Source organism: Rana temporaria, chromosome 13 (genome assembly GCF_905171775.1).
Source record: "Rana temporaria chromosome 13, aRanTem1.1, whole genome shotgun sequence".
In the NCBI taxonomy this organism is placed as follows: domain Eukaryota; kingdom Metazoa; phylum Chordata; class Amphibia; order Anura; family Ranidae; genus Rana; species Rana temporaria.
The window spans coordinates 8,456,852-8,474,640 of NC_053501.1; the positions used below are offsets into that span (position 1 = coordinate 8,456,852).

General features: G+C 49.7%; 1 protein-coding gene across 4 annotated transcripts in view; it reads right to left on the minus strand.

The window, feature by feature from the left end:
• The window catches only part of FOXN3 (forkhead box N3), a 223,233-nt gene that overhangs the window by 25,918 nt on the left and 179,526 nt on the right, over window positions 1-17,789 (minus strand). For 3 of the 4 annotated variants that reach the window (XM_040333129.1, XM_040333131.1, XM_040333130.1), the window contains exon 5: window positions 274-339. The exons of the other annotated variant lie outside the window; for it this stretch is intronic. In XM_040333129.1, coding sequence (XP_040189063.1) covers window positions 274-339 — 66 coding nt within the window. The remainder of the gene's footprint in view (window positions 1-273; window positions 340-17,789) is intronic. 4 annotated transcript variants of the gene reach the window in all.

Below are 17,789 nucleotides of genomic sequence, written 5' to 3' on the forward strand. Positions count from 1 at the left end.
ATAAGGCCTTATGATCAACCCTAGTTTGAAACGCGTCGGCACGTTAAGCTAAGATCCAAAGTATAGGCGCCTTGCATTCCAATAAAACTTTTCCCGGCAGCTCCATAGGCCAGGTCTTCTGTGACAATGTATCTTTATGGAGAGTGGTGCTTTGATGTCTGGATTTTCCGATTTAAGGTTCGATAATACCGGAAGTGATGTCACCTAGAGTGTGCGAGTTGCGGAGTGTGTGTGTGCGTCTCTACCAATAAGTGTACAGAGCCGTGTACTCACAACCTGCGTGTAAATCATGGGGAGAATTCAAGAGCATCATGGCGCTGGCGGCGGCAATGTCCGGATCTGGAAAAATCAACCAACAGACACGTTACTGAGGATCGATCTCTGCATGGCACACTTATCTCTACGACACGCACTATGGAAGATCACACACATGACCCACCACCGTGGCAGGGGGCGCCATGGAAAGAAGGCAGACGGCTGGACAGAGAAAAGCGTCAGACAGACAGGAGGAAGAAGCGAGGACAGGAGGCAGTTTTCCGGTTGATCTCATATCGCCGGGGGAACTCAAGAAGTCCATCGGGAACTTTATTAAAGAAAAAGGTTTTAGTTGGAAGTAAACCATCACCAGAAAGAATGCCGAAACTGGAACACCGCCAATCAGTTCACTGGGAGCCTGCCGGTGATGTCACCGCTACCTAGTGAACTGATAGGCTGATGAGTGCAGCCGAAAATAATACAACTTTATACCAGAACTAAAAGTTACATTTAAAAACACAAACATCTATTCCAAGTAACAGAAAATATGTCAAAGTGGCCGACACAGAGATCTAAAGAGACTTACAGGACTAGATTACCGACACCAAACCATCATCAGCAGTCATTTATTTATTTAATAGTTTCGAAATTGTTAACCAATCTGATGCAAATGTGAAATATAAAAAAAAATAATAATAATGTAACCACTTCAAAACCGGGCTCTTGCACCCCTGTGACGGGAGTCACTTTGGGCTGGGGGGCCTGTGGAACCCAGAATCCCTTGGAGAGGTGGTTGGGAAACCCTTGCTTCAGCTCCCTATGCACCTCAGAGATAGAGAGAGGCTAGAGATAGAGAGAGGCTAGAGAGGATAGAGATAGAGAGGATAGAGATAGAGAGGCTAGAGAGGATAGAGATAGAGAGGATAGAGATAGAGAGGATAGAGATAGAGAGGCTAGAGATAGAGATGGATGGCCTTCAGGAGAGAGATTAAAACCGATCTCTTCTGAGGTCAAAGGGGCTCTACGCATGGAATCGATCGATTCAGCGCCCAGAGGGGATTCAGTTCGCATGTGCTGCGCTATATAAGTTTTTCACTCACTCAGATACAGATAGAGATGGAGATACAGATAGAGATAGAGATAGAGATGGAGATACAGATAGAGATACAGATAGAGATACAGATAGAGATGGAGATGGAGATACAGATAGAGATAGAGATGGAGATACAGATACAGATGGAGATACAGATAGAGATGGAGATACAGATAGAGATAGAGATAGAGATACAGATACAGATAGATACTGATAGAGATATAAAGATACATATACAGATGGAGATACAGATACAGATCCAGATACACAGAGATACAGATAGAGATAGAGTGGAATCTTGGATTACGAGCATAATCCGCTCCAGGAGAATGCTCGTAATTCCAAAACACTTGCATATCAAAGCAAGTTTCCCCATAGAAGTCAATGGAAGCGAAAATAATTTGTCCCGCATTGACTTCTATGGCATGCAATACCGCATGTGGCCAGAGGTGGGGGGGGGGGGCACCGGAGAGTCTCAGAAAGGCACGTTGACAGCATGGCTGAACTCGGAAAGGCTCGGGAAAGGAGTACTTACAAGTTTTTCCAAACAGCTCCGATCGGCTCCGGCACCCCCGCACCTCAGGCCAAAGGCGGTACTGCACACCACTGTGGCTTGAACCCTGCTCGTTTTGCAAGACAACACTCACAAGCCGAGTCAGGATTAAAAAACAAAAAAAAAAAAAATGCTTGTATTGCGAAATTCTCATTAACTGCGTTAGTAGCAGTCCGAGGTTTCAGTGTGTGTGTGTGTGTATGTGTATATATGTATGTGTATATATATATATATATATATATATATATATATATATATATATATATATATATATATATACACACACACACACACACACACACACACACACATATACACACACATACATATACACACACACACACAGCATTGCAGTGTGGTTGTACAGCGAGTACGATTAGTACAGCTCAGACTGGGGTTCTCGGTCACCCTGTGCCCCTAATAGACACAGGATGACTTAGACATGTAGTGTATGGGGAGCTGAAGCAAGAGTTTCCCAACGTCTCCAAGGGATTCTGGGTTCCATGGGCTCCCCGGTATTTAGGTCATAAATACTTGGAAGGGTAATATATACACATTACTGAGCATGCTGGGCTTAACATTAAAAATCTATCCAATGATCACTCCACATTAAGCCATCGCACTCCCATTTCTTGGGGGTGGCCTCATTGTCAATGTATGCCGAATTTTTACGCATTAATGCCAGAAAAAAAAAAAAAAAAAAAAAAAAGAAGAACAATGGGGAACCAGGATGGACATTGCGTTGCTGCGCTGGATTCCCGCAAATCGCGTCCAGAAACCGCCGCTTCCCTTCCAGCTCTGGCAGAACTGGGTTCCGCTTTTGTCACTTGACAGATGGCCGGCCGCAGCGACACAGAAAAATATTATGACTTCTTCTGACTATATCCCTGCCGCCGCCACCGCCGCCTTCGCAACACACCGAGGCAAGCAGACCAGGTGCCATGGCAACCGGCGTCACCATGGCGACAGTAAACATCTAGAACCAGCCGGCAAGGAAAGAAAAGAACATCTGCCCGGCGGTGCGTCTGTCGGCCCCCGAGACGCAGCTCGCCGATGGAGCGGCCGGGGCCACGAGACAACAAAGTGTGCAGTGGGGAGCCAACAGGCAGGAGTGGGCACTCAACTGTCGCCCCTTCTGTGGGCCCGCCGCGCGCTCTCGCTTCTCACTATTTGCGCTGAATTACACGGCAAATCAAATCAATTTGCTGGAGCAGCTCCGCCGCACGCCGTCTAGACGGGGGAATAAAAAATTGTTTTGCAGTTATTATGTTTCTTTTACTGAGACAAGTGAAGAAGGCGATCGCTACAAACGTGCGACCTTCTATAATTGTCAGTCTGCAGCCACTTCCTGTCTACATGCACTCCGGTGATACGTGCGGGGAGGCGGGGGCAGAGCGTTGTCACCCCAAACAAGAGAAGTGGTACTGTGCAGAGTCCATACATAGAGAATAAGAACAGATACCGAGAATTACACCCGGCATACAAGAGAAGTAGTACTGTGCAGAGTCCAGGGTCTGACAAATTTGCTTGGAATCTAGGAGCCAGCTAAAAAAGTTAGGAGCCAGAAAACGCGCCCCGTCGATTTTGCGCGCAGAAGCGAACACATACGTGAGCAGCGCCCGCATATGTAAACGGTGTTCAAACCACACATGTGAGGTATCGCAGCGATTGGTAGAGCGAGAGCAATAATTCTAGCTCTAGTCCTTCTCTGTAACTCAAAACATGCAACCTGTAGAATTTTTTAAAACGTCGCCTATGAAGATTTTAAAGGGTAAAAGTTTGTCGGCATTCCACGAGCGGACGCAATTTTGAAGCGCGACATGTTGGGTATTTATTTACTCGGCGTAACATTATCTTTCATAATATTAAAAAAAATGGGGATAACTTTACTGTTGTCTTATTTTTTAATTAAAAAAAGTGCGCTTGTAAGACCGCTGCGCAAATACGGCGTGACAGAAAGTATTGCAATGATCGCCATTTTATTCTCTAGGGTGTTAGGATAATATATATATATAATGTGTGGGGGTTTTAATTTTCTAATTAGAGGGAAGAAGATGGCAGTGAAAAATAGTGAAAAATTACATTAGAATTGCTGTTTAACTTGTAATGCTTAACTTGTAATACCAACGGCCACCACCAGATGGCGCCAGCTCACACATCTGGTGGTAATAACTTGTAATACCAACGGCTCACCACCAGATGGCGCCACCTTCCAAGCCAAGTCGCCAGGACACCATTTCTAGTCGCCATGACGACCTGGCGCCCGGGATTTGTTTATATATATTTTTTATTATTATTATTATTATTATTATTAAAGGGCTCAGGGGTCCCCTGGGCCCCATGTGGCAAACCCACTTTTTTATAAATGTTTATTTATTTATTTTTATATATTTTTTTTTTATTAAAGGGCCCAGAGGTTTATTTTTTTTATTTTCATTAAAGGGCCCAGAGGTCCTGGATGGCAACCCCCTTTTTTTGTAATTTCTTTTTATATACATACACACACCTACATGTATTTATATATATACACACACACACACACACACACATACATACATACATACATACACACACACATACATACATACATATACACACACATACATACATACATATACACACACATACATACATACTTTTTTTTTATTAAAGGGCCCAGAGCCCCTTTTTTTTTTTAAAGGGGGGGGTTGCCCTTTAAAAAAAAAAATATATATATATATATATATATATATATATATATATATATATATATATATATATATATATATATATATTATTTCTTATTTTCTCTTTAATAAAGGGCCCAGAGGTTCTTTTTTTTGTAAAGGCCCCCCCCTGATTCTCAATTTGCGGCAGCCCCCACCTCTCAATTTCAGGTGGCAGTACCCCCCCCCCCCCAGTTCTCTGCTCCAGGGGGCCCATGCCTGAAGCTGTGTAAGGGGCCCCATAATTCCTGATGGCAGCCCTGATTACATGGATCACCGTTTCATTAACATACCCCAAGTAATGCCGCTTCTGAGTCGTTTAGCCACATGTAAGATTCCTGATGAAGAGGAGATGCTCTGAAACCCTGAAATGCAATTTTGGCTTCACATACAGTTTAAATGTTTGGGAAACAAAGTATGAACCATGTGTGATTGAACCGTCATTGTACAAACTAACAGTGCTGCCAGAGCTTAATGATCAATGATCTAAAGATCAATGAGGCAAAACGATCTAATGATCAGTAAGAGCCTAACGATCGGACTTCTAGGGTACAAGGAGGATCGGGTACACGACTCCTAATAATACACCTTCATTAAAATCCCAAATTAAACTTTGGTGCAACAATTACATTTTCTCCAGGAGCCACATAATCCCAAAAAGTTAATATTTGTTTTTTACATTCAGTAGTAAGCGCTGTGACACTGATCACCAGCAGAGGGCAGCGTTGGTCCCTCCGGCGCGGTTTCAGGTCACTGACAACACAAACATCACTTTGTACTTTGTGTCTTCTGTTGTGTAATAAAAACAGGCAGGGAAATGTTTTGACGCGTAACACAACTCCTGATCCCACCCTCCTCCTGCGCTAGAGAACGGCGGCGGCGATGAATAGATCCACGCACACTGGACACGCCCTTATCATTTTCCCAAAAAGATTTTGTGAATGGATCAACTTTTACAGAAAAATTTTACGCACAAAATGAAAAAAAATTCTGAAGAAATACGAGAGACAAAAATTTACAGAAACTGCAAATCGACGTGAAATATTTCTGACCCGTCGCAATCCAGCAACTGGATACATTAAAAGGGCGTGAGCTCCAATCGGTGACTATGCCTGCGATGATGTCATCACCCAACGCAACGCTTCGTCACATTATCACTTCCAGATAGAATTTGATTCCAATGGAAGGTCAGATAGAAAAATCAAAATGAGGAAGGCAACACGTTTCGGCCCAACATTGCCCCCTTCATCAGGTTTCTGTAAAGAGGAAAAAGTAGAAGTAAAATCTTCTCATCGATTTCTAGCTTTTCCTCCACATAGAAACCTCGCTTCCACCTCGCTGCACTTCTGAAAAGCGATCCGTGGTGGATTACTTTATAAAGGGTGTCGATATGTCGCCTCCTCACCTCCGATATTCCCCTGAAAATGGCTGAACCACCACGCAGCTGCGGCACTGCCCCACACACCCAACCGGTTTGTTTAACGGCAGAATCGTCCACCGAATGCGACATGCACTTTACGTTTTGCCGCGGCAATGAACAGCGTTAGGCCCGGCGGCATGTGTACAGCCCTGAGCGGCTGCAGGCCCTTCCTAAGGTGGGCAGTCGGGAGGCGATAAAACTGCAGCTCAACCACCTAATTTTACACAGAGGCCCCCTGTGGTCAAGCTTAGACACTGCACTTTCAACTTAGTCCTGTGGTCTCCAAACTGCGGCCCTTGAGGCATTATTCCTCCCACCGACACCAAATGATGGGGCACTATTCCTCCCACCGACACCAATGATGGGACACTATTCCATCCACCGACACCAATGATGGGGCACTATTCCTCCCACTGACACCAATGATGGGGCACTATTCCTCCCACTGACACCAATGATGGGGCACTATTCCTCCCACTGACACCAATGATGGGGCACTATTCCTCCCACTGACACCAATGATGAGGCACCATTCCTCCCACTGACACCAATGATGGGACACTATTCCTCCCACTGACACCAATGATGAGGCACCATTCCTCCCACTGACACCAATGATGGGGCACTATTCCTCCCACTGACACCAATGATGGGGCACTATTCCTCCCACTGACACCAATGATGGGGCACTATTCCTGCCACTGACACCAATGATGGGGCACTATTCCTGCCACTGACACCAATGATGGGGCACTATTCCTGCCACTGACACCAATGATGGGGCACTATTCCTGCCACTGACACCAATGATGGGGCACTATTCCTGCCACTGACACCAATGATGGGGCGCTATTCCTCCCACTGACACCAACTATTTCTCCCCCTAATACCAAAGATCAGACATTGTTTACTCCCACCGGGCCCATTCCGGACCCCCTAAAATCTAAAGGACTGTTGGGCTGCTGCTGGGAAGAAGCTGGATGCATCGCTTGAAAGCAGGAAGTATGGGTCTGGAGGAGGACCAGAGGAGGGCTGGAGTGAGGGCCACATGAAATGGCCTGGAGGGCCAGATTCGGCCCATGGGCCTTGTGTTTGGCACCTGTGCTTTAGAAAGTTTGTAAACCCCTGACTTTGTCTCCATCATAAAGGGGGCGACGCTGGGCCGAAACGCGTTGGCTTCCTCATACGATTTTCTATAGGACCATACATTGGCATAAATATGGATTCTCATTGGAATAAAATTCTATCGGAGATCCATTGTTCTACTCTACCAACCAAGAATCCGCTGGTGTGTGGAAGATGCCGGCCCGGTAAGCACGCCCGCAATAGTACTGGATAGAACCCTGTGGGCGCAGTGCCATCTATCCATTGTCCGAACTTTCAGTTTGCTGCAGGCAGAAGGAAGCATTTCCTCAGTCTCCCTTCCTCCAAATCTGCACAGCTGGGGAGCAGCAACTAAGTGCATGTCCCTTTAAGGCTTCTTTTAATGTAAGCTGGGGGGGGGGCTATTTAAAGGAGCCGTCCGCGCCGATTCATCCCCCGCTCCTCCAGGAAGAGGACAAAAGGCGACGGCGTTCAGAAGGAAGCCTAACCTCGGACTTCACATCTATTTGCTTCGTCGCCATGACAACGCAAGCAAATAATCGCCGCGGAGTGACTGAGGCGGCCTGCAGACGCTGGAGGACACGCAGGCAAACATGGGCCGCCCTGCCCGGCTCGGGTCTCTATTCTTTCCCCAATTATCACTGTGAAAGGTTATAGACATGCTAAGCGGGCCCTACAAGGCCGGGGACAGCTGCAGCCCCCCCTCCTCACACCCCCCCCCCGGACTTTAATTCGCCACGGCCGCCAAGAAAACGCAAACTCTGATGTCAAGTTTGCTGAATGTAGACGGGGCCCTTTTATCTCTGTGGGGCCCTTTAATCTCTGTGGGGCCCGGGGTGGGGGGGGGCCCTTTAATCTCTGTGGGGCCCGGGGTGGGGGGGGGCCCTTTAATCTCTGTGGGGCCCGGGGGGGGGGCCCTTTAATCTCTGTGGGGCCCGGGGGGGGCCCTTTAATCTCTGTGGGGCACGGGGGGGGCCCTTTAATCTCTGTGGGGCCCGGGGGGGGGGGCTTTACTCTCTGTGGGGCCCGGGGGGGGGGGGCCCTTTAATCTCTGTGGGGCCCGGGGGGGGGGGGCCCTTTAATCTCTGTGGGGCCCGGGGGGGGGGGGGGGCCTTTAATCTCTGTGGGGCCCGGGGGGGGGCGGCCTTTAATCTCTGTGGGGCCCGGGGGGGGGGGCCCTTTAATCTCTGTGGGGCACGGGGGGGGCCCTTTAATCTCTGTGGGGCCCGGGGGGGGGGGCTTTACTCTCTGTGGGGCCCGGGGGGGGGGGGGCCCTTTAATCTCTGTGGGGCCCGGGGGGGGGGGGCCCTTTAATCTCTGTGGGGCCCGGGGGGGGGGGGGGCCTTTAATCTCTGTGGGGCCCGGGGGGGGCGGCCTTTAATCTCTGTGGGGCCCGGGGGGGGGGGGGGCCTTTAATCTCTGTGGGGCCCGGGGGGGGGGGGCCCTTTAATCTCTGTGGGGCCCGGGGGGGGGGGGGGGCCTTTAATCTCTGTGGGGCCCGGGGGGGGGGGGGCCCTTTAATCTCTGTGGGGCCCTTTAATCTCTGTGGGGCCCTTTAATCTCTGTGGGGCCCTTTAATCTCTGTGGGGCCCTTTAATCTCTGTGGGGCCCTTTAATCTCTGTGGGGCCCTTTTATCTCTGTGGGGCCCTTTTATCTCTGTGGGGCCCTTTTATCTCTGTGGGGCCCTTTTATCTCTGTGGGGCCCTTTTATCTCTGTGGGGCCCTTTTATCTCTGTGGGGCCCTTTTATCTCTGTGGGGCCCTCCAGGGGTCACACAAAGTAACAAAAAAACTGAAACTATGTTTTATTTTGTACCAAGTCCGGATTCTACTGGAAATAAAAGAAAGAACTCTGACGGGGACCCCAGATGCAAAGGGGGGGGCAACTCTGATGGGGACCCCAGATGCAAAGGGGGGGGGCAACTCTGACGGGGACCCCAGATGCAAAGGGGGGGCAACTCTGACGGGGACCCCAGATGCAAAGGGGAGGCGACTCTGACGGGACCCCCACCGATGCAAAGGGGGAACTCTGATGGGGCCCCCACAGATGCAAAGGGGGAACTCCGATGGGACCCCCACCATTGCAAAGGGGGAACTCTGATGGGACCCCCACCATTGCAAAGGGGGAACTCCGATGGGACCCCCACCGATGCAAAGGGGGAACTCCGATGGGACCCCCACCGATGCAAAGGGGGAACTCTGATGGGGCCCCTGTGCTCTGTACTGCACAAACACGCAGTATGTAAAAAAAAAAAAAATCCAAAACATTATGCCAAAAAATGACAACGTCAAAAATCTTGCTATGCCTCTTACTAAATACCTTGGACTGTCTACTTTCCAAAAGGGGGTCATTTGGGGGGGGGGGGGGTATTTGCACTGTCCTGGGCATTTTCGGGCATCAAGAAATGATAGTCCGTCAGTACATCAGGATCGATGGATTTTCAGATATATATCCCATCGTTTGTGGACTTTATAAAACTTTCCTACAGACTGAATAATAAACACTGATTTGGGTTTTTTTCACAAAAGAAAAAATGTAGCAGAAAATTTTTTGGGCTAAATTTATGAAGAAAGATTATTTATTTGCAAAATTTTATAACAGAAAAACACTTTCAGTCTTTTTTTTGATTTCTATGTCCCTGGGTTGGGACTGCGTTGGGACGTCTCGTGTCCGTTGCGAATGAGCCCCCCCAACAATCATCGCAGAGCTGCAGACACAACATGCGGGCTGCAGATTTCTCGCGCTCCGCCGTCTCCCGGATAAACAAGCGACATTACTCAGCTCTGGGCTGGGTGTAGCTGCGTGTCGGGACAATGGTGCAAGTTCATCGCCATGGCGACGGGCGACTCTCCCTCCGTTACTACGGCACCCGCAGCAACAACAAAGCGCGGCAGATAAGGGGGCCCCACCCCGGGTCCCGGAGACGTGGCTCACGTGTTAACCTACTTCTAAAAAAAAAAAAAATACTGAAAGCCGCGTTCTTTGGATGGCGGCGTGCCAGGAACACGCCACGGAAATAACCGACTCCCAATGGCTGGGAATTCCACCGGAGCTCGGGAACATGGAGTGCGATCAGAGAGCAGAGTTTCCGGGAATAGAGGAGAACGAGCCCGGGGGGGGGGGGGGGGGGGGGGTTTGTAAATGTCATCGAGATAAACTCACACCCAGTACTCATGGGGGGGTCAATGATCGGCACCACCGGAATCATTACCGTCTGAACTTATACCCACTGGGGTAGATTCAGATAGCCTACGCTATAATTCACGGCGGCGCAGCGTAGTGTATTTACGCTACGCCTCCGCAACTTACAGGAGCAAGTGCAGTATTCACGAAACACTTGCTCCGTAAGTCGCGGTAGCGTAAATGGGGCCGACGTAAGCGCGCGTAATTCAAATGGGGAAGGGGGGGGGAGTGTTTTATGTTAATATGTGATGACCTGACGTGATTTACGAACGGCGCATGCGCCGTCCGTGTACATATCCCAGTGTGCATTGCTTCCAAGTACGGGGCAACGACGTATTGGTTTCGACGTGAACGTAAATTACGTCCAGCCCTATTCGCGAACGACTTATGCAAACGACGTAAATAATTCAAATTTCGAAGCGGGAACGACGTCCATACTTAACATTGGCTGCGCCTCCTAATAGCAGGAGCAACGTTACGCCGAAAAAGCCTTTACGCAAACGACGTAAAAAACGAACGCCGGGCGCATTTACGTTTGAGAATCCGCGTATCTAGGAAATTAGCATATTCTACGCCGACAACAACGGAAGCGCCCCTAGCGGCCAAAGTGATATTGCACACAATTCTACACCGCCGCAATCAAGTTACGTCGGTGGAGGAAGCCTATTTTTTCAGCGTAACTGCCTTTGTGAATCGGCGTAACACTACGCGGGCGCGGAATTCAAATTACGGGCGGCGTATCTGGAGATACGCCGCCGCAAAAGGTACCTGAATCTACCCCAGTATCTAAATTATATGCTCAGACCTCAGGGGATCAGCCTCTGCTGCAGCTTCTCACCTTGCTACAAAGATGCAGCCTGGTCAAAGGGGGAGGGGAGACTGTGTAAATGCTTCCTTCTGCCTGCAGCAGACTGACATCATCATCATCTCAGTCTAGGCAAAGGGGAATTGGTGACTGAGGAAATGCTTCCTCCTGCCTGCAGCAGACGGATGACATCATCATCTCAGTCTAGGCAAAAGGGGAAGGGGCGACTGCTACAGGCAGGAGATTGCATTTCCTCAGACACCCCTTCCCCTTTTGCCTAGACTGAAATGATGTCATCAGTCTGCTGCAGGCAGGAGGAAGCATATACACAGTCGCCCCTTCCCCCCCTTTTGCCCAGGCTGAGATGATGTCATCAGTCTGCTACACGCAGGAGGGAGCATTTCCTCAGACTGATGACATCTCATTCAAGGCAAAAAGGGGAAGGGGTGACTGAGGAAACGCTCCCTCCTGCCATCTCAGCCTGGGCAAAGTCACTGTCCGTTTTCTCTTTATATATAAAATGTTTTCTGAAAAATGATCCCGATGCTGCATATGGTGACATCAGGAATTTTCGGCGATTACACTGTAATAGGATACTAAATCCACCAACACCAACCATGAAAAGACAGAGGTTTGCCACTACAGACACAGAGAACAGTTATATTAGGACACGACCCAAAGATCCAACACTGCCAAAGCTCTGAGCAAGAGGAGCCAGGATCACCGAAATGCGTTGGCTGTGCCTTATGTCTTACACTAAATCTAAGCATACAAGGTTTTATTAAGCACTTGGTTAGTGTCAGTTTTTGATCAGAGGGGGACCCCGACGCAAGGGCGGGCACTCCGAGGGGGACCCCGACGCAAGGGCGGGCACTCCGAGGGGGACCCCGACGCAAGGGCGGGCACTCCGAGGGGGACCCCGACGCAAGGGCGGGCACTCCGAGGGGGACCCCGACGCAAGGGCGGGCACTCCGAGGGGGACCCCGACGCAAGGGCGGGCACTCCGAGGGGGACCCCGACGCAAGGGCGGGCACTCCGAGGGGGACCCCGACGCAAGGGCGGGCACTCCGAGGGGGACCCCGACGCAAGGGCGGGCACTCCGAGGGGGACCCCGACGCAAGGGGGCACACTGATGGGGACTCAGATGCAAGGGGGCACTCTGATGGGGACCCCGAGGCAAGGGGGCTCAACTTTAATTGGGATTTCTTTGCTTTAGGAAGGCCTTTCTGTTGCTCTGGATCATATCATGCGTATTCCAAACAAGCTGCAAATAAAATTTATTAATGAATGAAAACTATTTGGGGGGGGGGGCCTCAGATTGAACAGTTTGGAGCCCCCCGCCCCAATAAAAATCAGCAGTTAACTCTTGCAGTACAGGGGAAGCCCCACCGGAAGGAGAAGTGTGGATTTTCTGTTCAGCTATAACTGTTGATATTTTTTTCCCCGCCATCTACATAAAAATGGTGGAGTTTGGATAAGTTCTGCGTTTCGGGAGCATTGTCGGTGTAAGGCCGGAAGTAAACGCCATCAGGGGGGGTTGTACAATCAAATTCCGAGAATGGATACAGAAAACATACACTGCGAACAAGCTGGGACTTCATCGATTGGAAGCTCACGAGATCCTCCATTTGGAGCCGCGCTGAAAGGAAGAAAAGCGTTTTCGGCTTTGTTGCATTAAGTCCCGTGTCAGCCGGGTCACTGATCACACACACAATAGGTAGAAAGCGGCGAGGTGAACACTGCGAGGGACGGGGGGGCGCTCTTACAATCTGCTCAGCCAGGCCTGTGACAATCATTTAACAACAGCGAGGCCCGCGTTTCCACTCATCGCAAGCCGCCCGACACTGATCGCTTGTGACACGAAGCATTTGTACGAGGGGGCATCTGAAAGCCGTACAGTATTCCATTGTGTACAGAGCCGAGAAAGGGGGGGTAAAAAGCCTCTTTCATTGTGAGCTGCCAAAGAAAAGAAAACGACTACAGAATGTATGCCCTCTTTTCTCTGCCGCTAATGGAAGGCGCATTAGGACAACGCCAGGGCCGTGCCAAGGCTTGCAGAAGTGTCACTGTTTATAAAGCGAGACATAACCAGGGGCTACGATGACCCATTTGTATTGTACAATCCAAGATGGACTCTTGAAGAATGGCTCTTTAGGCCTTCATCTTGGATCGGACAATACAAATGGGTCATCATAGAGCATGACCTCATTGTTGGGATAACCACCTCACATTGGCTGTGGCCCCAATCTGAACACTTATCGCAACAGCGCTTTTTTTTCCCCCAAAAGGAGGGCTTCCATAGCACTGGAGAGGTTGAAGAGTAAGCGCGCCAAACATACTAGGCCAGATGTCAAAGATTTTGGCCTGGATTCACGTAGCACTTACGCCAACATATCTCGAGATACGCCGCGTAAGTGTAACTATGCGCCGTCGTATCTGTGCGCCGTGCCACAGAACTAGATACGCCTGAAAATAGGCTTCTTCCGACCGACGTAACTTTCCTACGTCGGCGCATATTTACGCTGGCCGCCTCATTGCAAATATGCAAATGAGTGAGAGACGTTGATTCACGAACGTAGTTGCGCCCGGCATATAATATACGCGGTTTGCGTAAGGCTTACGTCCGGTATATAGTTATTCCCCATCTATGAGGCGCAACTCATGCTAAGGTATGGACCAGGGAACAGCCGTCGTATTTTACGTCGTTTACGTAGTAGTACGTGAATAGGGCTGGGCGTAGGTTACGTTCACGTCGTAGGCAGTGATTTGTTTTCAATCTGAATTTTATTAAGTTTTTAGTAGTACCCAAGTATACATACATTACTACTATGGTCTTGACAACCAAACATACAAATATGTGATACATATTATCTTGACCGAAACATCTAACAAACATACATACATAGAAGAAGAAAGAGAAAAAAAAAAAAGGGGGAGAAGAGAAAAAGTAGGCAGTGATTTGACGTATCTTAGGGAGTAGTTTCGACATGATTCTGCGCATGCGCAGTGGGTTGCGTCAACGGGACGGCACATGCACCGTACGTTATTCGTATCTTTATGACGCTCAGTATATCATTTACATGGGGTCACGCCTCATTAGCATGGCTCACGCCCACTGCCACTTACGACGATTTACGCCAAGGGAACCCAGCGTATTTTAGGGAGCAAGTGCTTTGTGAATACTATGCTCGCCGCTCTGCGCTACGTCGGCGTAGCGTATATTCGATAGGCTACGCCGGCATAACTATGCGCCAATGTATGTGAATCCGGGCCTTACTTTTTATTTGGTAACATCTTCACATAAAAATGGTCCGCCATGTTTAGGGGGATTTCCAATACCCCCTCCTTCAAGTGACATCCATATTGGACATTCATATTGGTCTACATAGGATGAACATAACCAGGGGCTAGGATGACCCATTTGTATTGTACAATCCAAGATGGACTCTTGAAGCATGGCTTTTTAGGAATTCATCTTGGGTTGGACAATACAAATGGGTCATCATAGAACATGTGGTGGCCCCAATCCGAACAGTTTTCTCAACAGGTTATTTTCCAAAAAGGAGGGCTTCCTTGGCTCTGGATAACTTGGAGTAAACACACCAAACATAGTAGGTCATACCAGGGGCTACGATGACCCATTTGTATTGTCCAATCTAAGATGGATTCTTGAAGCTCTTTAGGAGTTCATCTTGGATCGGACAATACAAATAGGTCATCATAGAGCATGACCTTATTGTTGGGATAACCTCCTCACATTGGCGGTGGCCCCAATCTGAACACTTATCTCAACAGCTTTTTTTCCCCCCAAAAGGAGGGCTTCCATAGCACTGGAGAGGTTGAAGAGTAAGCGCGCCAAACATACTAGGCCAGAGGTCAAAACACTTTGGCCTGGATTCACGTAGCACTTACGCCGACGTATCTTGAGATACGCCGCGTAAGTGTAACTATGCGCCGTTCCCACACAACTAGATACGCCTGAAAATAGGCTTCTTTCGACCGACGTAACTTTCCTACGTCGGCGTATCGTGGGCGCATATTTACGCTGGCCGCCTCATTGCAAATATGCAAATGAGGGAGATACGTCGATTTTGTTAGAAAAAAGAAATGTATAATGTTTGGGGGGTTCTAAGTAATTTTCTAGCAAAAAAAAAAAAAAAAAGGGTTTTAAACACTGGCCCAGATTCACAGAGAGCAAGGCGCACATTACGCCGCCGTAGAGTAACCAATGTACGCTACGCCAACGCAGAGCAGAGAGGCAAGCAATGAATTCAGCAAGCCAGTGCTCCCAACGTTGCGTAGGATTCAAAGGCGTACGCCGGCGTAGGTGGAAGTGGGCGTGACCCATGCAAATGAGGCGTGACCCCCATGCAAATGTTGGGCCGAGCGCCAGACAGATACGTAGCACGAACTGCGCATGCGCCGTGACGTTGACCCATCCCCCTGCGCCTGCTCACAACCACGTCGGAACAACTGCCTAAACTACGCCGGATCACTGCGTACGGCGTGAACGTAACCTACGCCCAGCCAGACACACGTCCAACCTAAAATACGCCGGCTTGTGTTCCCTGGTGCAGACCTGTGCATGTCTGTTGCCGGGTTACACCTCCTTTATGGAGCATAACTTTACGCCGGACGTACAACTTACGCGCACCTCTCGTAGCCTGCGTCGGGCACACGCAGGTTCGTGAATCGCCGTATTTCCCTCATTTGCATGTTTGAATGGCTAATCAATGGAAGCAGGACCATGCTCCCAGCCTAAATGTGCGCCCACCCTACGCTGGTGTAAGCAAGATAGGTTTGGTGGAATGTAGCCTGGTTTTAGGCGCATATATGTTTGTGGGTCTTGCATGCAGATACGACGGCGCACATTTGCACTTACGTAGGCGTAACTTGTTATACGTCCGCGGAAGTGCTTTGTGAATCTGGGCCACTGAGTCTGAAAAACAGGCTCGGTCCTTAAGTGGTTAAAGCTCATGTGCGTGTAAAGGCAGGTGTCCCAATACTTTTGGTGGTATAGTGTATATATATATATATATATTGTGGTGAGCAAATGGTTATTTTTTTCCCGTATTTATACTATATATCATCCTATAATGCTTTTGGTGTATCTCATGCATCTCTTTCTGTGTAAAGCGTTGCAGAATATCGCGGCAGTAAGTAAATCGATAAGAAAAAAAACAACAAACTATCGACCCCTAAAAACCAGCATCCTCCCGTGTCGCCGGGCGGAATATCACACAGAAGCCGCCTCCTCCTCCCCGGGGGTTTTACAACGCTATTCGCAGATCTCCGGCGGACGCCTCTGCGGGGGGAATTGTCTCAGTCCCAGCGTTCACCCGGCTAACGCGCACTTTAATCAATAGTGCGTCAGGCGATGGAATTCCATTCCTCGGGTCGTCTCTAGTAGCTGTCAGAAGGAATACAAGCAAATAAACGCTGACGAGCCATCATAGGTCCTATAAATAGATCCATATTCAAGGTCAGAGACCCTTTTTATTGGATAAAGAGCAGAGAGAGTGGGGCTCTACTCCGGGGGGGGGGGGGGGGGGGGCAGAACTTTGGCCAAACAGATAAAAAATGGAAGCGGTATTGAACAAGGAACCAAAAAGGTTATATTATTGCAGATTACTAATTAGATGTGGCTGCATTAGTTTGCTTTTTTTTAGGCATCTTTCCTGTTTTCACCTGGTGATCTGGCCAGTAACCAGGGCCGCCATCAGGGGGGTACAGGCAATACACCTGCAAGGGGCCCTGATGGTCCCCAGGGGCCCGGCCTGGAACCCCCCCTTTTTTGTCAGCTCCCCAAGCCCACCCCCCTCCCACATCAATTTGCAGCGGCAGCACCCCCCCCTGTGGCTCAATTCGCAGCACCCCCCCTTCTCAGTTCGCGGCACCCCCCCACTTCTCAGTTCACGGCACCCCCCCCCCCCACGTCTCAGTTCGCGGCACCCCCCACCCCACTTCTCAGTTCGCGGCACCCCCCCCCCCCCAATTCTCAGTTTGCGGCACCCCCCCCCCCCACTTCTCAATTCGCGGCACCCCCCCCCCCACTTCTCAATTCGCGGCCCCCCCCCCCACTTCTCAATTCGTGGCAACCCCCCCCCCACTTCTCAATTCGCGGCACCCCCCCCCACTTCTCAATTCGCGGCACCCCCCCCACTTCTCAATTCGCGGCACCCCCCCCCACTTCTCAATTCGCGGCACCCCCCCCCTTCTCAATTCGCGGCACCCCCCCACTTCTCAATTCGCGGCACCCCCCCCCCCTTCTCAATTCGCGGCACCCCCCCCCTTCTCAATTCGCGGCACCCCCCCACTTCTCAATTCGCGGCACCCCCCCTTCTCAATTCGCGGCACCCCCCCACTTCTCAATTCGCGGCACCCCCCCTTCTCAATTCGCGGCACCCCCCCCACTTCTCAATTCGCGGCACCCCCCTGCTTCTCAGTTCGCGAAATTAAAAGCGACGTATATACACACGTTGCTTTGCGCAGCTGTGCTATTCTGCAGATGTAGAAGTGCGTGGGCCGGTCAGTAAATGGTTAATAATAAAAGACGGAGAATTTCTTAATAATGATCCTGTTGCTGTATAACGGTGACAGGTCAGGGGTGAATATATGCAGATTTGTAATGATAATGACAGGTCCTCTTTATTACAAGCTCTATGTCACA